The following is a 26,215-nucleotide window of genomic DNA, read 5'->3' as shown; positions in this document are numbered from 1 at the left end:
CTGAGCCTTGATGGAATTTGGCAGCTAAATTCTCAGATTACAGCTGCACTGAGAATGTCTCTTGGTTGGGGGGCAGAAACAGGCTGCAAGGTGAGGAAAGAGAAGGGGGAACAGAGGCAATGTGTGAATATTGGTTTGTAACCACAAAAGCACGTTCTCTTCAAGAATATGAGTTGAACCCAGGAACCTTGAATCTCTTGTCTTAATTTAGATGGAATACATGGGTCCAAAGAGTTAAGTATTAACATGAGTCTGTCACTGTTCAACATTGAACAGTGTTAAACAAGCTTTAGAGAGTTTGATATAGAGACCTCAGCCTGCTTAGTACCATGGAAAACACACCATTAACATCTTTCTTCTATTTAAGATACAGAAAAGCAGGAAAAACAGTTAAGGCATTTCAAATGTAAAATTTTAAGAAAGGCTTTCATTTTAACGACATTCGTTGTTCCCTGTCCTTTTCCCCGTCAAGAGTCTTCAGAAGGAATCCACCTGCACCCCTGTTTGACAGTCTCTTAGATGGTAATAAGTGTCTTTTGGGGGGAAAAGATAAGTTAGCTGAGATGGGCTGGAGCTATCATTGTTGCTGTTATTGTTAAAGTCTGTCCTATTTCCTAGAAGACAAAACAAAACAAAAATACATAGAAAGGTAAAGAAAAGATAGTAAAGATGGAAAATATTGCTTCTGTCTCTGATGTCGACTCTTACTACATTTTTACTGCTGGAAAAATGTAGGCACAGCAAATGGTCTTATCAGCCACTCAGAGTCTGGCAAATTTGTACCAACATTGGGCTGTTCTAGGGCATTACTTTTAGTTGTCTCTCTTACAGCAGTGTTGCAAAATATGCAGTGTTGCCTGGCTAAGTCAGACTTTTATTGAACAGAAGTCAAAAGAGAGGGATAGTAAAGAGAAGAAGTATGGTGGGACAGAAAAAACCCATGTGGGAGAGGAGTGTGACAAAGTCTCACATTCTAGGTGGTCTTTGGGATTTTGCTGGAGCAAGTGAAGAGGGCGATATCATATAGGTCCCTCTCTCTCTGGCCCAGTCTGGTTGGGACATATCTTTGGCTAAACAACCAGTGGGGCCTCTGGACGATCGAGATACAAAAGGAGCACTTAAAGATGATAAAGTCATTGTGGAGAAACTAAATGAATTCTTTGCTTCAGTCTTCACAGATGAGGATTTTAGGGAGATTCCCAAACCTGAGCTGTCCTTTGTAGGTGACAAATCTGAGGAATTGTCACAGATTGAAGTGTCACTAGAGGAGGTTTTGGAATTAATTGATAAACTTAACAGTAACAAGTCACCGGGACCAGATGGCATTTACCCAAGAGTTCTGAAAGAACTCAAATGTGAAATTGCAAAACTATTAACTATGGTTTGTAACCTGTCCTTTAAACCAGCTTCTGTACCCAATGACTGGAAGATAGCTAATGTAACGCCAATATTTAAAAAGGGCTGTAGAGGTGATCCCGGCAATTACAGACTGGTAAGACTAACGTCAGTACCGGGCAAATTAATTGAAACAATAGTAAAGAATAAAATTGTCAGACACATAGAAGAACATAAATTGTTGGGCAAAAGTCAACATGGTTTCTATAAAGGGAAATCATGTCTTACTAATCTATTAGAGTTCTTTGAAGAGGTCAACAAACATGTGAACAAGGGGGATCCAGGGGACATAAAGTACTTAGATTTCCAGAAATCCTTTGACAAGGTCCCTCACCGAAGGCTCTTACGTAAATTAAATTGTCATGGGATAAGGGGAAAGATCCTTTCATGGATTGAGAACTGGTTAAAAGACAGGGAACAAAAGGTAGGAATAAATGGTCAATTCTCAGAATGGAGAGAGGTAAATAGTGGTTTCCCCCAAGGGTCTCTTCTGGGACCAGTCCTATTCATCATATTCATAAATGATCTGGAGAAAGGGGTAAACAGTGAGGTGGCAAAGTTTGCAGATGGTACTAAACTGCTCAAGATAGTTAAGACCAAAGCAGACTGTGAAGAACTTCAAAAAGAAATCACAAAACTAAGTGATTGGGCAACAAAATGGCAAATGAAATTTAATGTGGATAAATGTAAAGTAAAGCACACTGGAAAAAATAACCCCAACTATACATACAATATGATGGGGGCTAATTTAGATACAACTAATCAGGAAAGAGATCTTGGAGTCATCGTGGATAGTTCTCTGAAGACGTCCACGCAGTGTGCAGTGGCAGTCAAAAAAGCAAACAGGATATTAGGAATAATTAAAAAAGGGATAGAGAATAAGACGGAGAATATCTTATTGCCCTTATATAAATCCATGGTACGCCCACATCTTGAATACTGCATACAGGTGTGGTCTCCTCATCTCAAAAAAGATATACTGGCATTAGAAAAGGTTCAGAGAAGGAAAACTAAAATGATTAGGGGTTTGGAACGGGTCCCATATGAGGAGAAATTAAAGAGGCTAGGCTTTTCAGCTTGGAAAAGAGGAGACTAAGGGGGGATATGATAGAGGTATATAAAATCATGAGTGGTGTGGAGAAAGTGAATAAGGAAAAGTTATTTACTTGTTCCCATAATATAAGAACTAGGGGCCACCAAATGAAATTAATGGGCAGCAGGTTTAAAACCAATAAAAGGAAGTTCTTCTTCACACAGCGCACAGTCATATATATTAAAATTTGGGGGGAGGGATAGCTCAGTGGTTTGACCATTGGCCTGCTAAACCCAGGGTGGTGAGCTCAATCCTTGAGGGAGCCATTTAGGGATTTGGGGCAAAAATCTGTCTAGGGATTGGTCCTGCTTTGAGCAGGGGGTTGGACTAGATGACCTCCTGAGGTCCCTTCCAACCCTAATATTCTATGATTCTAACCTGTGGAACTCCTTGCCTGAGGAGGTTGTGAAGGCTAGGACTATAACAGGGTTTAAAAGAGAACTAGATAAATTCATGGCGGTTAAGTCCATTAATGGCTATTAGCCAGGATGGGTAAGGAATGGTGTCCCTAGCCTCTGTTTGTCAGAGGGTGAAGATGGATGGCAGGAGAGAGATCACTTGATCATTACCTGTTAGGTTCACTCCCCCTGGGACACCTGGCATTGGTCACTGTTGGTAGACAGGATACTAGGCTGGATGGACCTTTGGTCTGACCCAATATAGCCATTCTTATGTTCTTATTCAGTGCAGAGATGGCAAGTGGTAAATAAGGCTTGGACCTTACATTGAATGAGAAGGATACAAAGAACTACAGTAACTCCCCACTTAACGTCCTCTCGCTTAATGTTGTTTCGATTTTACGTCCCTGCTCAATTACAGAACATGCTCCATTTAAAGGTGTGCAATGCTTCACTATAACGTTGTTTGGCTGCCTGCTTTATCCACAGCTGGCAGCCCCCCTATCAGCTCCCCTACGCCCTCCCCACAGCTACTCCCGCCCGCCGGCAGACCCTGCGGATCAGCGCCTTCCCCTCCACCCCCTGCCTCCTGCCTGCGGCAATCAGCTGGCTTGCGGCATTCAGGAGGGAGGGGGGAGGAGCGAGGATTCGGCGTGCAGACTCCTCCTCCCTCCTGTCTCCCAAACACCACAAACCAGCTGATTGCTGTGGACAGGAGGCAAGGGGAGGGAAGGGGGAGGCTGCGCGCCAAGTCCTTACTTCTCCCCCCTCCCTCCTGCCCCCTGAATGTCGCAAGCCAGCTGATTGCCATGGGCAGGAGGGAGGGGGAGGAGTGAGGATGCGGCGCGCCTCCCCCCTCCCTCCCCTGCCTCCTGCCTGTGGCAATCAGCTGGCTTGCGGTGTTCAGGAGGCAGGAGAGGGAGGGGGAGCCTGCATGCCATGTCCTCGCTCCTCCCTCCTCCCTCCTGAATGCCGCAAGCCAGCTGATTGCCGCAGGCAGGAGGCGGGGGAAGAGGGGAAGGAGCGAGGACGTGGCGTGCGGAGTAAAGGGGGAGGGGGGAAGAAGAGGCAGGTTAAGGGTGGGGGCTCGGGGGAAGGGGTGGAATGGGTGGGCTGAGGCTTGAGCCCCCTGCCCCTGGTGTTTGCAGAGTAGGGGAAGCTGCCGCTGCTGCTGAGCAACATGCTTCTCCTAGCCTATAGCACCTTCAGCCTCCTTGCCTGCCTCATTGTCTCCAGTGCCAGTGGGCTGTGCCTGTGTGGGGTAAGGTAGGGGCACCTCCCAACTATAGTACTGTACTGTATGGCAAATTTTTTTTTCCCTGGAACCTAACCCCCCTATTTACATTCATTCTTATGGGGAAATTGGATTCGCTTAACATCGTTTCACTTAAAGTCGCATTTTTCAGGAACATAACTACAACGTTAAGTGAGGAATTACTGTATTGAATAGCTACCCATTCAGTGGGCACTGTCCATTATGGGCACTGAATGAGGCAGAGGTCCTATGGAAAAAATAGTATTTGATCATGTGATTAAAGACTTAATTATAATGCATTGGTACAATTCACTACAAATATATGGGCTGAATTAAGGTTGCACAGGGAAACTTAATTCAGACATTTCCTAACTTTTGCATCTGTGTGCTTGATTTTTCAATTGTAACATTCTTTTAACATAGTAGTGTGTGTGTGTGTGTGTGTGTGTGTGTGTGTGTGTGTGTGTGTGTGATATTGTAATATACTAAAGAGGCAAAGCTGTGATAGGAAGTTATTGAGTCTGTGCTGTATGTTTTGTCTCTGATGTAGTAAATTATGAAATATTTTCAGGATATGTTCTACTCTTATGTGTCACTGACTCTTTTCACAGACCACTCTCCTAGTTTCCTTTGTGTGGATGTTCATTGAACCTTTTCACAGTAGTAATTCACTATGGCATCATAAAAAGCAGGAAACTGTTGGCTACTGCTTGAATTTTTGGCACAGATTATAGTAAACTTCTATGACTTTCTGTACTTCACAGCATGGGACCCTATGTGTATATGTGGCCCTTGCTGTGTGAGATGGGAGCGTAATTAGGTGTTGGTAGAGCACTGGATAGCATGCTCAAAGCTAAGCATGTACTTCAGCTGAAATGTTTTCTTAAAGACATTTGACCTTACTAGAATTGTTCAATAGCTATTGTGGGCAATAAATAGCTGTCAGCCTTTTTCAAGTCTTAGTAAGGTTTATTCAAACAAAACTGACTTGTTTAATTTTCATAGCTGTACTGTACACCGATGCTCGTGAAATAGAAATGTAATTTAGCAAGTGAAATCAAGGTTTATCTTCTAAGTTAATCTACTGGTTCAGGAAACTAGATTTTAAATAATTGGTTAAGAGTTTAAATTCACTTTGAATTACAATCGGTGAGAATTTAACTATACATGTAGAGCCTGAATATTTTTCTCCATCAGAAATATAAAAGCATAAAATATGAATATATTAACTTATGATTAAAACACCACCTTTTTCCATTTTGTAGGTTAATATATTTCTAAAAATATTCTAATATGCTAAACTATTCTGTCTAAAGATTAGGAATCAATCACAGTACATCACTCTACTCATTTCAACAGAATTTTAGATATTAATGTTACATTACCTCATTTTTTAGTCTTAGTGGAAGTTAAAGAATACAGTTCACTACAAATATATGGACAAGTAAATCTAGTTTAATACAAAATTAAACTATTTTTGCCCATTGGATGTAGATTATAGAACTGCAGATAGAAACTGTTTTCCAGTACATTGCACTCAGTTGTGCAAACTTATTTTTTTAGGGTCAAAGAAGAACAAAAACCACAACCGACACAGTAAGTAAAATATCTTAAAAGTGCAGTAGGCTTGACTTTTCTACCTTTGCCATGTTCTGCTTTCTGCACCTTTGATGGTATTAGCTTTCACTAATACCTGATAGGCTGCAGCTAGTTTGTCATCTGCTTCCTGATTGGCTTGTAAGAGAGCTGCCTGCAGCTTCTTACTTCATCCACATGTTAGCTGGATGTAGTTTCTTGCTGACTGCTTGTGGCCTGGTTAAGTGTAAAACTTTATTTCCCTTACATCCTTAGTGGCTGACTTATTATTGCAGCTAACATTCCCATTGGCTGTAGCTTTTCCACCTGTATATTTCTATTATTATTGGGTAAGAAAACATTTAAACTAGTATGATTTATTTGGTTATTCAGTCACATTATTTGCTTATTTAAACAGGTGGTTTCCCTTTAGTGGGATCACTGAGCTGGTAAATAACGTTCTTCAGCCACAGCAAAAACAACAAAATGAAAAGGAGCCCCAGACGTAAGTAAGCTGCTCTCTGTAGACTGATTAATGTCTCTATAGCATTAAAACATACTGGAGAGTATGTGTAAAATACTTTCCCATTCATAACATCCTTATAAGAGCATTTTACAAGCTGACACTGCCTTTGCTTTCAGAGTTTTGATTGGCAAAGAGAAAGATGCAAATTAAGTGAGGGCCCACTTTTACCAGACAGTTGAGTTGATTAGATCAGAAAAAAAAATCTTAGGAACTCTCACTGCTCCATTTAATGCCTTTCCCTGCAAGTACTCTTTTTGAAAAACTTTCAGTGAAGTTAACATGAGTTCTATGCATGGGAAGCTTGAATTATCAGACATGTAGTATTATATGTAGCATGTCTATGTAGATGCACAGTATTTATGATATGGGTCATACACAGAATGCTATAAAATATACATAATACATTTGAAGAGCTGGGAATTTTCCATTTCATTTTTTTCATGACGTTGATATATCTGTAAAGTTTCTGAGCTTTGACAGATATGAGGTGAAATCCTGGTCCTATTGTAGTCAATGGGAGTCTTGCCGTTGACATCACTGTGGCCAGGATTTCACTGATGGTCTTTTTACAGTGCCATGCCACGATGGATTTCCTTTAAGGAGAACTATATGAGAAATTAACAGTTCTTGCCACTTGAAAATGTTAAGGTTGAACAGAACCTGGCAAAGCTAGGAGATTCAGACTTACGGTTGAACTTAAATCATGAAGCTGAAAATAAAAAGAGAAGAAAGTTAAGAATAACTTTAATTTCAAATTTCCTAGATAAGTGTTACAGCCTTAATGTTAACCAAGTATCGCTTTTTAATTTATGAAGTTTTATTTTATTTATTTACTTATTTTATGGGAAAAAGTCTTGTTGGTTTATATAATGAATTTTTAAAATCTTTTTGGGCACATGCTTAGGTGGTTTTAAAATATGCATTTTTATTATTTCTTTTTATATATTTTTCAAAGACATGTCCGGTCGCTTTGTTAAATATATATTTAACTGAGTTTCTTTTCATTATTATAGGCAATGGCAGTTTTAGTTTATTGTGAAAATATATACACCTCTACCCCGATATAACGCGACCCGATATAACACGAATTTGGATATAAAGCAGCGCTCCAGGGGGGCGGGGCTGCGCGCTCCGGCGGATCAAAGCAAATTCGATATAACGCAGTTTCACCTATAACGCTGTAAGATTTTTTGGCTCCCGAGGACAGCGTTATATCGGGGTAGAGGTGTATTGAGAAACATAAGAATCTTCAAAAAATTGCACAGGAGAACAATTTGTGGGATTGGGTATACTAAGCCCTGAATTTTGCAATCCTTGCAAACGTTCTTTAGAAAGGGCTGCATGATTTGGCTCATACATATATATATATATATATATATATATACACACACACACATAGAGAGAGAGAGAGACACACACACACACACAAAAAATTACAGTATAGATTTTATCAAATTTTTCTTTTAGCCTGTAAGTGTATAAAAAAACTACTTGAATGCAAAATTTCATGTGAAACTTTTAAACCTTTCAGCTAGAATTTTTTTTAAAGGAAAGCAATAACCTCCTGAAAAGAGTTAATAATGGAAATGTTGACAACCTAACCTACAGCAGCAGAAATGTTTAACTATAAAGTTATATATTTGTTTTACTTATATTTTTCCATACACACACATTATTTCAGTTTTATTCATACTTTTTTATGATACCTGAAGTATCTAATTTCACTCAATTATACCGTAGGCTGTATTACTTTCCAGTGATCTACTATGAGGAATATTCACTTTTAACATTATAATAGCTGTCTAATAATTAGCATGGTTTATTATGTGGCAATTAGAATCAGAAAAGGAAGGGGAAAAATAGAAGAGTAGTCATCATCATCCAACTATGATTTCATCCTTTAAAAAATTTCTACAGGATAGTGTATAATTTGTAATCCGAAAATCATAGATTTCTGGTAAAATTATAGAAGATGCATTTTCTTTTCCTCATGGAATATAACTGTGTTAGTTACTGCTTACGTTCAGCTCACTATGCTATGAGATTACTTAAAACACCAAGATATTTGTCATAGTGAACATTGAGCCAAATTCTGCTCTGGTGTATGTGCAATTCCCACTGAAGTCATGACAGCAGGGCTCCTAGAACTGGGGATAGAGCTGGTCAAAAGCTGGGAAAACAATTTCCGCAAAAATTTCAAAGTTGTTTCTTGCAGGGTTCAAAATTTTTTCCTTTTAAAATTGCTTTTTGGCCAAAATATATTTTGAAAAATTTCAAAAATTTTATTTTTTTCTCCTTTCTCCTCTATTTTTCTTTTTTTGTCAATGAGTACAATAAAATGATGTCCAGGTTGTGTGTGTGTTTTCTCCACTCTGCAACTTTTCAAAGGTGAGGAAATTTTGAAAAGTTACAAAATGGCTAATGGAGGAGGAGAAGAATGAAAAAGTGTGTGTGAAAACAAAACATCATTCATTCTGTTGTATTCAGTAATGAAAAGGAAGGAGGATAAATGTGTGAAAAACAAATGCAAAATTTTGCAATTTTCAATTTCAATGAAAAAGTACAAACTTTTAAAAACAAACATGCATAACTTTTCATGAAAGTTTTATGTTTTGGAAAAAAGGCCATTTTTCAGCAAAAAAAGTTTTAGTGAAAAACTTTAACCACCTTTAATTGAGAGTAAAATTTGGTGACAATCTGTGAACAAAGTGGTAAAATATTTAATATTAATTTTTTTTCATTATTTAAAAAATGTTCTTTTGATATTGACAAGTATCTTCAGACAAAAATAAGCTTACAAAATCTAATAGAGAATAAACTTCTATAAAATTCAGTTACTGGAAGAAAACTAATTTATGTGGTTTCTTCAGACATTCAGTTACAAGTATTTAGAAGTCATCGAAGGGTCTGATCCTTCAACCTTTATTCATCTGAGGTTAATGGGACTACTTGGATGAATTAGGGTTACCAGTTTGACTATTAACAGGCAATATGAAAAAAACGTCACACAAAAAGTCTAGTGTGATATTTTTCAAGACATAAAATATTGTGTACTGTATTATTTCAGATACATCACCTCAGTACCTATAATGTCTAAAACCTGTATATAAAGATACTACAATTGATCTGTTGTCTTTGGCAAATAGGGGTATATGCAGATGAGAAGAGGGAGAGTAAGGTGGCTAGATTTGTTTCTAAAGTTCCCAAGATGAAATCAGTGGGGGAAGGGAGGAAGGTGTGGCGGGGTGCTGAAGGAATTGAGGGTGGGAATTTTGTTATTGATTTCAGTAGGGTCGGAATTCCACCTGCATGTAAACATACAGAGGGGACTCTGTGTGTTGGAGAAAGAAGAAGGCAGTAAGGCATTCCCTATTGGTCCATAACCATAATGTTAGGTGTCTATTACAAGCAACAATAAAAACAAGAAATCTACACACTTGTAAAATACTCTTTAACTGACCATTAATTTAGCAGTGCTATACATTCACATCTCTAGTATACAGATTTGAAGAGCTGCTGCATACTGTTCTTCTACAGCATATGGGAAATAACATACAAGAACTTGTAGATAGACCAGTACATGAACATGATATTTTGTTATGCTGCTGTATATGAACGAGAAGTACCATGGCCTACAAACAAACTTTCTAATTTGAATAAGAATTAGTGGATAAACTTGGAGAAGGACAATCCAGTTGAAATTTTACTTTTCTCATTCGTTATTGGTAACATAAGTAAGTTAAAGTGTTTGTTTTTTGTTTTTAAACTGATTTTTGAGTTGACAGAGGTTTCTTGGGGCAATATGTCTTCTCTGTGAGGGCTGGCTCAAGAAAAAACTCAGACCCCCCCTTCAAAACAATTGACTTGGTCCATCCAGTATGCTATCTTCTCCCTAAGACATGTCTGAAAGTGCACTGTCATGCCAGCAGGGAGAGGCGGAGGAGAAGAAATAGGTGATGTGTTCAGAATTGGTACATTTGTGAAAAAGTTAATGTAATCCTGTATAGAAATGTCTTGTTAAACAGGAGGAGACAGAAACCTGCAGTTAGGACTTTGATAAAAGGGGAGACATCCTGATTCCTGAGGGGACTCTAATTATTAACACTACAGAATTCTCATCATGAAGCAGCTTTCATTCCACTTTCAGTTCTGAAGCCTAAGTAGTAATGCTAGCATTTCAATTCATTTTGGTTCTGCCACTGGTATAATTTTATCTGGGTTCCCTAACTTTTTTCTGCTTATTTATGCTCTGTAGATGGCTGTTGCAGCTGGGGATTGCTGGGGGAGACTGGGAAATAGCATGGAGCTGGCTACACTCACTCAGTCTGTCTAGAGTTTTATACTAATGCTTGCCACTATAGTATCCAAGCATCTTCCACATAAAATCAATAGCAGTAATGGAGTCTGTAGTGGGCTACATGTCTCTTGCTCTCTTCCCTTTCAGGGGTAAAAAAACAGCGTGTGGTACTATTTTTTGGGGGGAATATATAGTGGTGTTAATCCTGTGAATGTCATACTTGTTATGTTGGAAAGGCTTTTTCTAGGAGGAAGGTTTCATAGCATTTTCCAAACATAGACTATGAATTTGCCTGCTTTCCCCTCAGAGTTTATTGCATAACCTCTTGACTTAGAATGTTTTGTTCCCCAGCTCTCACATGCTTCATCTTCATCTTCATCACTGTCCCGGATGTTTGTATGTCAGCCAGGGATTCCTCACACTGAAGACATCTTCAGCTGCCCAGCTTATGCAACTTTATGGCCCCTTTTCACCATCAGCCTCTGGCCCATCATTTTTGATTAATGCAAATAGGTTTAGTATATTTTCTGTAAAAAGTAGATTCATATTATTTGACTTCACTGGGAGTTGCAGGTGCTCAGTATGCCTCAGGATTTGGGCCTGAGTTTATAATATTTTGTCTTGTAAGCAAGTTGAAAAGTTGTGCAATTGTATTCAATAGTAAGCTCCCTTCAAAAGAACAAGGTTTATAAAATGTGCTTCTTAAAGAAATGTCCAGAATATAAATATTTTATTTCTGCATGTGGACATGGTGGTTTATTTTTTGAAGTGTTGCATAATATATTCATTATTACTATAGTAATGCAACTTGATCTGTTAAAGATAATTTAAGAATATAGTAATACCATATTTTAAACATATCAAGGTGCCCTAAATAACATCTAAAGTTAAAGAAATACATAAAAATTATTCTAGCCAGTTGCAAAATTATTTTTTGAAATATATAAACATATTTTTCTTTTGGTGCACATGTGTAACACCCACTATTACTAAAGACAGTTATGTGTTTACAGCAGAGAGAATATACATAATGCACTTCATCAATGGCTGGCAGAGTTTTTAAAGTCACCTTAGAACTGCTCCTGATGATGATCCTAGTAGAACTCTCATTGCCTACAATGAGAACAGGAGCAAACCTTCTGTCCTGGCTTTTGATAATTTATCAGGAGGATGGCACTCTTAATATAATAAGATTCCAAAGTGTGTCACTCTGTAGCCTAGAAAGTCTGTTGTGTCAGTGTGAAGCGATGGAAATTGCTACAAGCATAGTTGGGAGGTCTTTTTGTTCAGAATATTACCAGGTTCTGTCATCCCTGGGATTTGTGGTCCCCCCCGTGCGACAGCAAGGCATGTATCTATGCCAGGCCATAAATCCTAGACCACTGAGGTATATATTACAAGTAACTCAACCAATCGCCACCCTTACTTTACAGCTAATTTTCATACTACTATTTTATTGGTTCTGTTAGGGAGACTGCACAGACGGTGGTTTATTTGGCCCAACTGCCTCAGTTCTTCAGAACTACCTATACAATAGCACACACAATAATCCCAAGCGCACCTCACTACAGCATACACCCCTGATTCACCAGCTGCACAAATACGCACAACTCTCCCAGCACTTCACAACCCCCACACAAATCAACACAACCACCCACACAACAGCACAACCAGCACAAATAGTAACCCCAAATATCACTCTGAATCCTAGAATGCATGATGAGTCAGTGTGAAGTGATGAAAAGAGCTATAAGCAAAGTTGAGAGTTCTTTTTGCTTAGAATATCACTGGGATTCATGGTGTGTTGCTGTCCAATTTTTAAAGTTCTCAGCCATTTTTGGCTTTTTACACACATGATTTCATGAATTATATCTGTGACAGCACAGACTTTCAGCTACTAGTTACAAATGCATCCTGTGTCAGAGGGCATTATTGATTATTTGTTTATTATCTAAATAATTTGAATGAAGAAAGTATTTTCTTGTATTTGTAAGATTAGTTTTGAGCGGGGGAGGGGAGCCAGATATAATAAAAGTACACTACTTATCACAACTTAGTGACCACACATGGAAAAAGATTTCTCAAATCAAGCATGTTAAATTCAGTGCTTTCTCTCTGCTTATAACAATAGTATGTTAATAGACAGATATCTTGTGTTTTTTATGAGGCTATTGTTACTTTTGTAGGGGAGATGATGGATGAAATTTGTTACAAAATGAGATGTTACAGAATCTTAATTTTTCTACAAGATAAATCTCCACAAACCAAGGTAACTTTTCTATTATTAGCCAAACCTGATATATTATAAAACAAACATTTTCAGAAAAATGCTCATTTATTAAGCATCTGTTTTCATTCTGGCCAAGAACCTCAAATAAACCGCTAGCAGATTGTTTATTAATTTTAGTTTATTTCTAGAGGCAAATCTTGAAATAAACTGATGTTCAATCACTCAAGAATGTTATAAATTTTTTGCTATGCAAATTTTTGAGTAATATTTGATTTCTACCATATATACTCATTCACTGTAATCTCCTGCTCACATTCCTACATTTTTGTCATATGTGTCCTACCCCATTGGAATAGAGTGGCCTCTGGTTACAGTGGGCAAAATTTGGAATTATAAAAGTTTCTGTCATAACAATCATGCACTGTATCTATACAGCAAACAATGTCATTGTTCAGCTCATCTCCCTCAAGGCACTTGTCAGGGTTCCCTCACCACTCTGAACTCTGGGGTACAGACGTGGGAACCCGCATGAAAGACCCCAGCTTAGGTTAAAAACTTCTCCAAGGCACAAATCCTTCCTTGTCCTTGGATGGGTACTGCTGCCACCACCAAGTGAGTTAGACAAAGATTCAGGAAAAGGACCACTTGGAGTTCCTGTTTCCCTAAAATATTCCCCCAAGCCCCTTCACCCCCCTTCCTGGGGAGGCTTGAGAATAATATACCAACCAAATAGGTTAACAAGGTGAGCACAGACCAGACCCTTGGGTTTTTAGGACACTAAAAACAATCAGATTCTTAAAAAAACAGAATTTCATTATAAAGAAAAAAGTAAAAGAAGCACCTCTGTAAAATCAGGATGGAAAGTAATTTTACAGGGTAATAAGATTCAAAACACAGAGGATTCCCCTCTAGGCAAAACTTTAAAGTTACAAAAAACCAGGAATAAACCTCCCTCTTAACATAGGGACAATTCATAAGCTAAAACAAAAGATAATCTAACGCATTTCCTTCCTATTACTTACAATTTGTAATCTTGGATGCTTAGTTCAGGTATGGCTTTGGGAGATGTATTTTCCCTGCCCTGATTCCTCGCTGACTCGGAGAGAACACACAGAGAGAGACAAAACAAAAACCTTCCCCCACAGATTTGAAAGTATCTTCTCCCCTTATTGGTCCTTTTGGTCAGGTGCCAACCAGGTTATTTGAGATTCTTAACCCTTTACAGGTAAAGGGGGATTTTATGCTACCCTTAGCTGTAGGTTCATGACAGCACTGTTGCGTAAAATAGAACAAAGGAGTCAAATCAACTGTAAAACAGTGTCAGGATATAAAATTGCTTCAGTTTATGACTGCCATGCCATCTCATTAACCCCGTAGGAGAACACTTGACAGGTAGAGGTTTTTGATATGATACACATTATTTTCTACATAAAATTACAAAATGGTCATTAAAGGAAATGATAGTGGATATGTTTATCAGTGCCTGAATAAAAATTCTTTAAAATAGATTGCCACATTGATAGGTAAAATAAAATATATTAAGAAAAATAAATTGAAATGTCTCAAACAATTATTAATAGACATAAATGGTTGATTATTGTTTGAATTTTGGACATGATGCATAAACATTGTCATGACTTTCAGATAATTGGGAAGTCCACCAGTAGATTATTTACTTCAAGCACAGAAATAAATGAACACAGATAAATGATTAATAAGTTATTTCAGTCTTTTATTTACAATATGTTTAGTTCCTGGAAAAAATGGTTCTTCTTCGAGGAGTGTCCCTGTGGGTGCTCCACTTTAGGTGCTTTAGCGCCCCGCGCTTGTAATCGGAGATTTGTAGTAGCAGTGCCCCAGTTCGCCGTGCACATGCAGCAACCGTCTCGCACCACTCCAAGCGGCTACCTAGCATGCACAGTCAACCGACCCTCAGTTCCTTCTCTACCACCCTTGGCTTGAGTCAGAGCGCCAGCAGCGCCTCTTCAACTTCGTAGAAAGTTCATATTCCTTCCTTTTTCTTTTATCCCTTCTATTCTAGTTAACTTTGGTTAACATTACTTTTAATTTCTTCCATATTTAAAAAAAAAAATTTTTAGGGTAGTTTTTTCCCCCTCCTGCCCCTGGCGGGCCTTCTCCAACAATGACTGCTTAAACATGGGCTACCCCATTTTTCTCCAGAGCTGGACCTTCCTCAGGCATGCCTGGTTCCCCTGGATTTAAATGCTGCCTGACCTGCAGGCTATCAATACCTGTTTCAGATGGCCATGCTCAGTGCGTCCTCTGTCTCGGAGAGACCCATATTCCTCAAAAGTGTCCTCACTGTAAAAAACTGACTGTCAGGCACTACAAGCCAGGGACCTCCAACTTAAATTACTCACAATGGAGAAATCCCTCAAGCCAACCTCCGACCCAGAGTCCAGGATGCCTCCTGGCCAATGGTTGCCAGCAGCAGCCTCAGACAAGGGCTCCACTACCAAGACTGCTTCCAAGGACCCTGCCCCTAAAAAGCAACAGAGGGTCCTGTGGCACCTTTAAGACTAACAGAAGTATTGGGAGCATAAGCTTTCGTGGGTAAGAACCTCACTTCTTCAGATGCAAGATCCCAATACTTCTGTTAGTCTTAAAGGTGCCACAGGACCCTCTGTTGCTTTTTACAGATTCAGACTAACACGGCTACCCCTCTGATACTTGCCCCTAAAAAGGCAACCAAACTCCAGTGTCAGTCATTTCCACAGCGAGATCCACCAAAAAAGAAATGGTCTCCTGGCGAAAAATCTGCCCCAGTACTGACGGTACCGAGAGTCTCAGACGAAGAGGCACCAGGAATGTTCAGTACCAAGACTTCCCAAGGAGCCAAGGACCCGGTACGGGCAGGCTCTCAGTCAGGTGCATGATCTAAAGCCAAGCTCCCTAGCTCGGCACAGACCATGCCGAAGAACGTCCCAGCACTGACCACTGTAATGGCGCCACCTGCTGCACAGACACAGCTCAGCAAGACCTTGGCACCGACAGTTCTGACTCTCTCCTCTCAGACTGTGCTGCCATCCCCAGCACTGAGCTTGGTAGTGCAACTTTTCACTAGACAGGCAGACCTGGCAGTTTCTTCTACGCCAGGGACCCCCGCTATTCAGTACCGATGATACCCCAGCGAGGCCCAGACCAAGCCAGATCATTACCCTAGGGGCTTCAGCACGACCTCTCTCCAGTGATGATGATGAGGAGGACAACCCAGGACTGTACAACCTCACCACTCCTCTCCTAAAGCTGGTCCCTCACATCACCATCCACTAGTAGACACGCAAGCTTGGAAGCCGCAATCCTGGCTGCCACCTACTATGGCCCTCCCACCCAACTGGCCATATTGGGACCCATGGGCCATTAATAGGGTCCAGAACATTAGATTGTCTAACCCATTGGTCTCCAGAGCACCCTGCTCTCCCTCACCAATGGACCCGGCACCTTCAGAGGCCCAAGATGAGGAGACTGAAGAACAGAAGGACACACCTGAAGGAGACCCCTTGCTACCTATGCATATCTCATCTTCATCTTCAGATGAAACGATCATGCCACCCCCCCACCACCACCACATCGGGGGATGACTTCAATTTATTTCAGGATCTTTTCAAGAGGGTGGCAGACTCCCTCGACATCACCTTGTCTGAGCTCCCTGAGACCCAACATAAGCTCACTGACATCCTCCAGGCATCCCCATCTGCAAAAATAGCACTGCTGATTAACGCAGCCATAATGGACCCTGCCAAAATCATCAGGCAGACATCAGCCAAGGCCCCTCCTTCCTGTAAAAGATCAGACAAAAAATACTACGTGCCGGCAAAAGGGGCTGAATTTCTCTTTACCCACCCCACTCCTAATTCACTGGTTGTGGAGGCAGTAAATCAGAGGGGCAAACAGCAACAGTCTAGATCCACCCCTTACGACAAGGACTGGAAGAGGCTAGACCTTTTTGGGCACAAAGCCTATTCTTCCGCCACCTTCCAATTCCGCATCGCAAATTACTCTGCACTACTCACAAAATACACACACAACCTATTTCCTACAATGTAATCTTTTATTGAACATCTCCTAGAGGACAAGAGAGAAGTATAAGCCCAACATCTCTGAAGCTCTCTCATCGCAAGGATGGCCCTCCAAGCCTCTCTCGACTCCATGGACACAGCAGCACGCTTCATTGTGACCCTCATAGTCATGCATCAGGCATCTTGGCTCCACCTATCAGGATTTCCAAGGAAGGTACAGGCTACAGTTGAGGACCTGCCTTTTGAGGGTCAGAAACTGTTTTCAGAATCCACCAATGTGTCCTTGCATACTCCAAAGGACTCCTGTGCCACCTTAAAGACTCTGGGCATCGATGTTCTTGTAAACAAGAAAAGGCAGGGCAGGTTTTATAACCAAAAATTCTGGGTTGCACCATACTCCCTGCCTCAGAGACACTATACCCAGCACTGCAAACAGAGGCAGACAGGATGAAGGCAGAATCAAAACCAGCCTTCCACGTCCCAGCCTTCCACTTTTAGGCAATCATTTTGAAGGTCTGGTCGAGGGCCTGATACCTCTACACTCTCTAATTCTGGATCTCAACCCCACTTTAACACCTTTTTGGGCACTGCCTGTCACCATATTACCCAGTCTGGAACAATATCACCACAGACAGATGGGTCCTGAAAATTATCCAGCAGGGTTACTCCATCCCATTTATTTCTATCCCACCTACCCTTCCCCGTCCCTCTTCAGGGACCCCTCTCATGAGCCCCTATTACAACAGGAAATAAACCACCTCCTGTAGTTAGGGGCCGTGGAACCAGTACCACCTCAACACAGAGGAAGAGGATTTTATTCCCATTATTTCCTCTCTCAGAAAAAGAATGGCGGATGGAGACCCATTCTGGATTTACGCAAACTCAAAAATTCAAAATGGTGACATTATCGACAATAAGTCCGGCATTAGAGAAAGGAGATTGGCTCTCGTCCCTCGACCTACAAGACGCTTATTTTCATGTCACCATTCACCCAGCACACAGAAGATTCTTGCGCTTCACCCTAGGACAGGGGTCGGCAACGTTTCAGAAGCGGTGTGCCGAGTCTTCATTTATTCACTCTGATTTAAGGTTTCGCGTGCCAGTAATACATTTTAACGTTTTTAGATGGTCTCTTTCTATAAGTCTATAATATATAACTAAACTATTGTTGTATGTAAAGTAAATAAGGTTTTTAAAATGTTTAAGAAGCTTCATTTAAAATTAAATTATAATGTAGAGCCCCCCGGACCAGTGGCCAGGACCCGGGCAGTGTGAGTGCCACTGAAAGTCAGCTCGCGTGCCGCCTTCGGCACACGTGCCATAGGTTGCCTACCCCTGCCCTAGGACATCAACATTACCAATACAAAGTGCTACCCTTCGGACTCCCCCAAGAGTCTTTTCCAAAGTCCTCACTGTTGCTGCAGCTCACCTTCGCAGATTAGGGGTCATGATTTTTCCATACCTAGACGACAGCCTGTTAAGAGCACCAACACAGCGGGTAGCATTAGAGGTCACACAGACCATAGGCGCCGACTTCTAATGGCGCTGGTGGGTGCTCGACCTCCCTCTGCCCCCGGCTCCACCCCAACACCACCCTTGCCCTGCGCCCATTCCAACCCCTTCCCCAAAGTCCCCGCCCCAACTCTGCCCCCTCCCTGCTCCTATTCGACTCCTTCCCCAAATCCGAGCCCTGACCCCGCCTCTGACCCACCTCCTCCCCCAAGCATGCCACATTCCCACTCCTCCCCCCTCCCTCCTGGAGCTTGCTACAGCTGTTTGGCAGCGGCAAGCGCTGGGAGGTAGGCGGAGGAGCTGGGACATATATATATACACCACACAAGCACTCCCTCAACAGGCAGCTCACCATGCCCCACAAGGTAAAGGATTCCCTCGAGTGGTGGACACAACCACAAAAGTCTGCTCAGGTATCCCTTTTCAACAAAAAGCTCCTACAATAACGATCACCACGGATGCCTTCCCCATGGGATGGGGAGCTCAGCTGGGTGACAACACGATCCAGGGTCGATGGTCTGCAACGGAAACCACCTTGCATATAAACATACTAGAACTAAGAGCAGTCAGAAATGCAAGCGAGCATTTCCTACCTCTAATCCACAACACAACTATCAAAGTCCTTATGGACAACACAGCATACATGTTCTACATAAACTGCCAAGGGGGAGCCCGATCATACCCTCTATGCATAGAGGCTATACACCTCTGGAATTGGTGCATCTCCCACAATGTAGACATCTCAGCATCCTACCTTCCAGGTCACAAGAACACCACGGTGGACCAATTGAGCAGAGACTTCTTACAAACCCACGAGTGGGAGACGGACTATGCAACCCACACCACCATATTCAACCTATGGGGGTTCCCAGCTATAGATGTATTTGCCACAGCTCACAACGCAAAGTGCCCTCAATACTGCTCCCGAGCAGGGCTGGGACACCACTCCCTGGGCGACGCCCTCCTCATGAAATGGGATGTGCCACTAATGTATGCGTTCCCTCCGATTCCACTTCTGAGTCGGGTTATACACAAGATCAGGCAAGACAAGGCCAGGGTCCCTTGTGTGGCCCTGAAAAACACGGTTCCCATTTCTGAGACAGATGGCAGTGAAATCACCTCAAACCCTTCTTTTAATACCTAACCTCCTGACACAGGATACGTCAATCACCCCAATCTAGCTCTTCTCCATCTCAAGGCCTGGCTTCTCCATGGCTGACAGGTATTGACAAAGACTATTCTGACGAAGGTAAAGACATACTCTTGAACAGCTGCAGACTAAGCACACGGAAAACATATACACAGAAGTATACTCACCTATTACCCAGGGTGAGTAACCTTCTCTTTTCAATAGCAATGAATTTTAAATAGTACTTAATAAAAGCAGCACTTCATAATCCTATGTACTCACACTGCAGCGACACTTTTCTTAAGACAAAAATATGTACTTTCAACTGACACATGGTACTACAAACATGAGCTCTTGTTCAAATCCAATGTTTGTACTTGCAAACAAAAACTATATTAATATTAAGGTAAAGTCGAGAGTAAATATGAGTAATTCATAGTAAAGCAAACATTGCTGGGATGTTGTAATTATCCCCAAAATAAAAATTATATGTGTGGAATTGGAGAAAGGGATAAAGGGAATTTGAACATAGAGATCTTAGTCTCTAGGAATAGAGCAAGAGTCAGGCTAACAAGTCAGGCTGACACTGACTCTAATAACGTGAGATTTGAAGGCCTAGGCAGGTAGAAAGAGAGAAAGCGAATGGGAACAGACAGTAAGAGATACTGTTTTGGCCTTGTGTTAGATAAGAATGGAATGTAGATTGTAGCAGAAATTAATGAGAAAAGTGAGATATCAGGAAGAAATATGTATAACAAAATGCAGCTGTTACTCATTATTGTACATGATAAAAGGTTTAAAAGCTTGCCTTAATTGTTTATCTAACGGAGACCTGCCCCTGTGTACTCTCCCGTGCATTTGCAATTGCTCGAAAATAAAGCTGCCTCTAGCTTGTTGCTTCAAACTCAGAGTGAGGACTCGTTTTTCTCCCACAATTGACATACAGAATTAATCTTAACTTTAAAAGAAATCTAAACATAAAGTATGGAAGTGCACAGATAAAGTACCCAGACAATGACCGCACCACACCTTTAAGCGGGGGTGGCATTGTCCCGCTTGCCGTGGTGATGCTGACACATCCCCAGTTGAAAAGGGGCAAGCCTGGCAGGAGAAGCCCCTTTTTCCCAGACCAGGTGGAGCAGCATCCACCCTCCTTTCCCGTAGAGATGGCAAAAATTCCAAGTTTAGTCAGGACCTGCTGTGGGCATCATGCTAGTCGCTCCTTTCTAGGGAGGCTGGGAAGGAGTTTTTCCATCACCACCAGATTGGCCAAGGTGGAGTGGGGTTTTTTCACCTTCCCACAGCGGGTTCGGAGGGGTTTTGTTATGGTGAGTAAGAAAGGGAGTTAAGCTATGCTGTTGCAGCTGGGGTTGTTAAGCAATTAAATAAAACTAATTGCAATTAATTGCGGGATTAAAATGGTTAATTGTGATTAATCACAGTGTGATTAATAGCATGCTGTTAAAAATAGAATACCATTTATTTAAATATTTTTGGATGTTTTCTACATTTTCAAATATATTGATTTTAATTACAACACAAATACACAGTGTATAGTGCTCACTTTATATTTATTTTTGATTACAAATATTTGCACTGTTAAAAACAAAATAAATAGTATTTTTCAATTAATCTAATACAAGGACTGTAGTGCAATCTATTTATCATGAAAGTTGAACTTACCAATGTAGAATTATGTACAAAAAATACTGCATTCAAAAATAAAACAATGTAAAACTTCAGAGCCTACAAGTCCACTCAGTCCTACTTCTTGTTCAGCCAATTGCTCAGACAAACAAGTTTGGTTAGAATTTTCAGGAGATAATACTGCCCACTTCTTGTTTACAATGTCACCTGAAAGTGAGAACAGGCATTCTCATGGCATTGTCGTACCAGGAGTCGCACAATATTTACATGCCAGATGCGCTAAAGATTCATATGTCCGTTCATGCGTCAACCACCATGTCAGAGGACATGTGTCCATGCTGATGACGGGTTCTGCTCAAAATGATCCAAAGCAGCGTGGACTGATTCATATTCATTTTCATCATCTGAGTCAGATGCCACCAGCAGAAGTTTATTTTCTTTTTTGGTGGTTCAGGTTGTGTAGTTTCTGCATTGGAGTGTTGCTCTTTTAAGACTTCTGAAAGCATGCTCTATACCTCGTCCCTCTCAGATTTAGGAAGGCACTTCAGATTCTTAAACCTTGGGTCGAATGCTATAGCTATCTTTAGAAATTTCACATTGGTTCCTTCTTTGCATTTAGTCAAATCTGCAATGAAAGTGTTCTTAAAACGAACATGTGCTAGGTCATCATCCAAGACTGCTATAACATGAAATATATGGCAGAATGCATGTAAAACAGAGCAGGAGACATACAATTCTCCCCCAAGGAATTCAGTCACAAATTTAATTAACACATTATTTTTTTAACGAGTGTCATCAACATGGAAGCATGTCCTTCGGAATGGTGTCTGAAGCATGAAGGGAAATATGAATGTTTAGCATATCTGGCACATAAATACCTTGCAATGACAGGTACAAAAGTACCATGCAAACGCCTGTTCTCATTTTCAGGTAACATTGTAAATAAGAAGCAGGCAGCAGCATCTCCTGTAAATGTAAACAAGATTGTTTCTCTTAGTGATTGGCTGAACAAGAAGTAGGACTGAGTGGGCTTGTAGGCTTTAAAGTTTTACACTGTTTTGTTTTTGAGAGCAGTTGTGTAACAAAAAAAATCTATATTTGTAAGTTGCACTTTCACGATAAAGAGATCGCACTACAGTACTTGTATGAGATTAATTGAAAAATACTATTCCTTTTGTTTATCATTTTTACAGTGCAAGTATTTGTAATAATAATAATATAAAGTGAACTCTGTACACTTTGTATTCTGTGTTGTAGTTGAAATCAATATATTTGAAACAGTAGAAAAACATCTAAAATATTTAATAAATTTCAATTGGTAAACATCATGGTTTATGGACAATTACTTAGACGCCATTACTTAATGTACCCCTTGGCTAATGCTAAATGCAGGATTCCTTTCATGGATTAAATCTTAATTTTCCAATAGTCACACACAATGTAAATCTATTTTATTAATTTAAGCATGCAGAAAAACTTGCAAGCTATAAAACCTGTTCTTATGATTTACTCTTTTTTTTATTGTGGAAATATTACAACCAAAATGTCCTAACAAATTGTTAGTTTTTTAAATTAAATTTCTCCAATCACAAGGAGACAAACTCAGATTAATGAAAACTGGGGAATGGGAAAGGATTCTTTGTATGGGTTGGTGGTATGTGGTGATTGTTGTCAGCTTCAAGCTATCTTGGCTTTTTCCTCAGGCTGGGAGAGCTCCATATCTATCTGAGGTCTAGTTGGAAAGCTGGATCCAGAGGTGCAAGGTTCAGTTGTCTGTAGGAACCAATAAAGGTGGTATCAGACACAGGCAAAGACCAAATTCAGGACTGTCTAGGGTACATTGTATGACCTAAGAAACACCACGGCCTGAATTCCAGTAGGCTTTACATTGACTAGAGATGTAAATTAGAGAAGATTTAAAAAAGAGACAGACATAAAGGAATAAAAAGTGAAGAGTAAGTTCCTCATTCAGGGTTATTCACTCTGATTCACACACTTTATACTTCACTAGTCTACGAAAAGTACACGGGCTGTGCATAGCAGCTCTTTTCAGAGTTCTTCTGTATTTTTTAACCCAATTTGTATACACAATGTCCTTGATCACAGTCTCAAAGTATAGTTTTAACAAGTTCAGTTTTCAAAACAAAGTTCCCAACATTCATAGGATTTTCCTTAGTCTGAATAGGGTAAATGACTTTAGTGATATGTATTTTGTATTATATGTTGTGCATACTTATTTTTCCAGTTCTGAGAAAACTACACTTATTTACTTAATTCTTACTCTTAACTCCTTTTCCATTTTGAGACAATAAGGTCAGGTTGGAGAGCATGAACAGATGACAAGGAGTTGATATTAAAGTGGGAAATAAATGCAGATATTTCAAGAGTTTAAACAAAAGTACGTTCCTTTTTCTACATATATTTAGACACTGGATACCATATTGTGAAGTATGTTTTCTAGTCATTCCTCAGAGTTTACCTATTACTTCTAGAATAAAACAGTGTGAATTTTTTTCATGGCTGATCCTGTTGTGGCCTTTCAGTATGATGGTATATTAAAATGTTCCCAGTGATTAGTTTCACATTTATTGGCACAATCTTCTATATGCTGTGTGAAGTAGTTATGGATATGTGATTGAGGGATAAATTTGGAAATATTGATAAAAATTGTGTGCAATGTAAGTTAAATTGTGGTTTTTACATAGTCAAAGGGATTAACTTTAGTCACATCTAGCAACTGTTAATAGTATTTTATACCTCTTCATCTCATTCTTTGATTTCTCTTATCTCTGAATATATTTTCTGGAAGATTTTTATTTTAACAGTATTTAAAAAGGTTTTGCCATGTGCATGATAGGACTTATTAGCACACCATTCTAGAAAATATGAGGCTGAAATTCCTATATAATTGTACAAGAAAATTCCCAACTAAGGTAATGAAGCAATTCTGTTATTTTAGAATAACAGTTCCAATTTGGCAGTTGGAAGCTATGTGGAAATTCCAGGCAAAATCCTAGTGTATTCAGATGGTTGCACGAAGCCATCTTCTGTGGTTATAGTACAGATGCAGTAAACTTTTTCTTTTAAACTGGTTGTTAAAAGGTGTTTCCAGTCTAATATAAATATACTATTACCAGGATAGTCACTGCTTTGTATCCATTCCATTTATTTATTCTTGGTTTCACAATCTAAGAGATTAATCTGGACTGCACCATTCCCTGCTACCTGACTTCAGGTTTATCCAATGCTGTCAACAGGGCCGGCTCCAGGCACCAGGCAACCAAGCACGTGCTTGGGGCGGCACCTGGTAAGGGGCGGCCAATCTTGGGGTGGCGGGGGGCAGCGCGGCGTGGTGGGGGTTCTGGCAGCGCGGCGCTCGGCGGGGGGTGTTTGGCGGCGCGGTGCTCCGCGGGGGGGCGGGGGGTGTTTGGCGGTGCTGCGCGCGCGGGGGGGGGGGGCTTCAGCAGTGCAGCGCCGCGGGGGGCGGAGGTGTTCGGCGGCGCGGCGCTCGGCAGGGGTTTCGGCGGCGCGGCGCTCCACGGGGGGCGTGGGTGTTTGGCAGCGGGGCAGGGGGTGTTCAGCAGTGCAGCGGGAGGGTGGGGGCTGTTTGGCGGCGTGGCGCTCGGCGGGGGTTTCGGCGGCGCAGCGCTCTGTGGGGGGCGGGGGGTGTTCGGCAGCGCGGCGCTCGGCGGGGGGCGAGGGGTGTTCAGCAGCGCTCGGCGGGGGGCGAGGGGTGTTCAGCAGCGCGGCGCGGGGGGTGTTCGGCAGCGTGGCAGGGGGCGGGGGCTGTTCGGCGGCGCTCGGCGGGGGGGTTTCGGCCACGCGGCACTCGGTGTGGGGGGGGGGGTGTTATGGCGGGGCGGCGCTTTTTTTTGCTGCTTGGGGCGGCAAAAAAGTTAGAGCCGGCCCTGGCTGTCAAGCTCCACAGGTGTTTTGATAAGATGATAAGTTTTTTGTTTTTGTTTTGTTTTATTTTATGTAATGAACCCTGTCTGTATTTTGAGAGTTAACGGCTAGTGTGAGAACATGACTTTCTACTTCTTGTGAGCTGGATTCAAATCCTGTATGCAATTGCAAGTGCAAATGACTTTGAATGGTTCCCAGCCTAATCGCTGTTAACTTATTATTATTATAATGTATTATTTGTATTAGTGGTGCTTTGGAGCCCCAATCATGGACCAGGGCCCGGTTGTGCTAGGTGCAGTACCCAAACAACAAAGAGATGGTCCTTGCCGTGAAGAGCTTACAGTCTAATATTGATCTACATTACAAAATTGCAAAGGAGTTTATTACAGTTTAACTTAACCAAGTCTAGTTTCAGATATGGTAGAAGACCCTGTCAGCAAGGATTGTGTAAGTCATTGAGGTCTATTGGCTGAGCTGTCTGGGTGTAACCCACACACCTCCTGGGTGTGGTGTTCTGTCCCCTATAGTGGCACCAAGACCACTTAGAGATGAATGATTCTGCTACAGCCTTAGCTAAGTGCATGTGGCTTTTAGATCATGCAGTAGAGGCTCATGCATTAAGCTTCAGGGGTCCTAGGTTTGATCCTTCCCACTGATGACCGGGGTCTGTCAGTGTTACAAGTGGGGGCTCGTCCGGGATTTCAACTGGGAAGTCTCTGACGCTCAGGACGTGCTTCCTCAGCTAGGTGAAGTATGTAACCCATACGCCTCCTGGGTGTGGTGTTCTGTCCCCTCTAGTGGCACCGAGACCACTTAGAGTTTAATGAGTCTGCTACAGGCTGAGCTAAGCACCACGTTGTTTTTAGCTCATGCAATAGAGCAGCATTTCTCAAATTGAGGTCTGCGGACCCCTGGGGTCCCTGGGGGACTCCAGGGGGTCCGTGAGCCCCGCTGAGAAACTCCTCCCCCTCCCTCCCTCCCTCAGCTCCTCCCTCTCCCTCCCAGGTGTACCTCCAACATACTGGGGAACAGGCTTACTTGTCCTGGCTCCCCACCGCCTCTGGAAGCAGCAGGCATGTACACTGGGGTGGGGAGGCCAGGGAGTCTTCACGCACTGCCCCAGGCCCAAGTGCCGACTCCACAGTTCCCATTGTCCAGGAATTGCGGCCAATGAGAGCTGCGGGGGCAGTACCTGAGGGCAGGAGCAGTGCA

The 26,215-nt window shown here is 41.5% G+C and overlaps 1 protein-coding gene across 24 annotated transcripts in view; it reads left to right on the top strand.

The window, feature by feature from the left end:
* The window catches only part of RIMS2 (regulating synaptic membrane exocytosis 2), a 765,985-nt gene that overhangs the window by 123,012 nt on the left and 616,758 nt on the right, over positions 1-26,215 (top strand). For 7 of the 24 annotated variants that reach the window (XM_065398071.1, XM_065398075.1, XM_065398062.1 and 4 more), the window contains exons 2-3: positions 5,705-5,737; positions 6,135-6,221. The exons of the other annotated variants lie outside the window; for them this stretch is intronic. In XM_065398071.1, coding sequence (XP_065254143.1) covers positions 5,705-5,737; positions 6,135-6,221 — 120 coding nt within the window. The remainder of the gene's footprint in view (positions 1-5,704; positions 5,738-6,134; positions 6,222-26,215) is intronic. 24 annotated transcript variants of the gene reach the window in all.

This window comes from Emys orbicularis, chromosome 2, assembly GCF_028017835.1.
Source record: "Emys orbicularis isolate rEmyOrb1 chromosome 2, rEmyOrb1.hap1, whole genome shotgun sequence".
NCBI classification, from domain to species: Eukaryota; Metazoa; Chordata; order Testudines; family Emydidae; genus Emys; species Emys orbicularis.
This window is presented reverse-complemented; position numbering and strand designations above follow the sequence as displayed.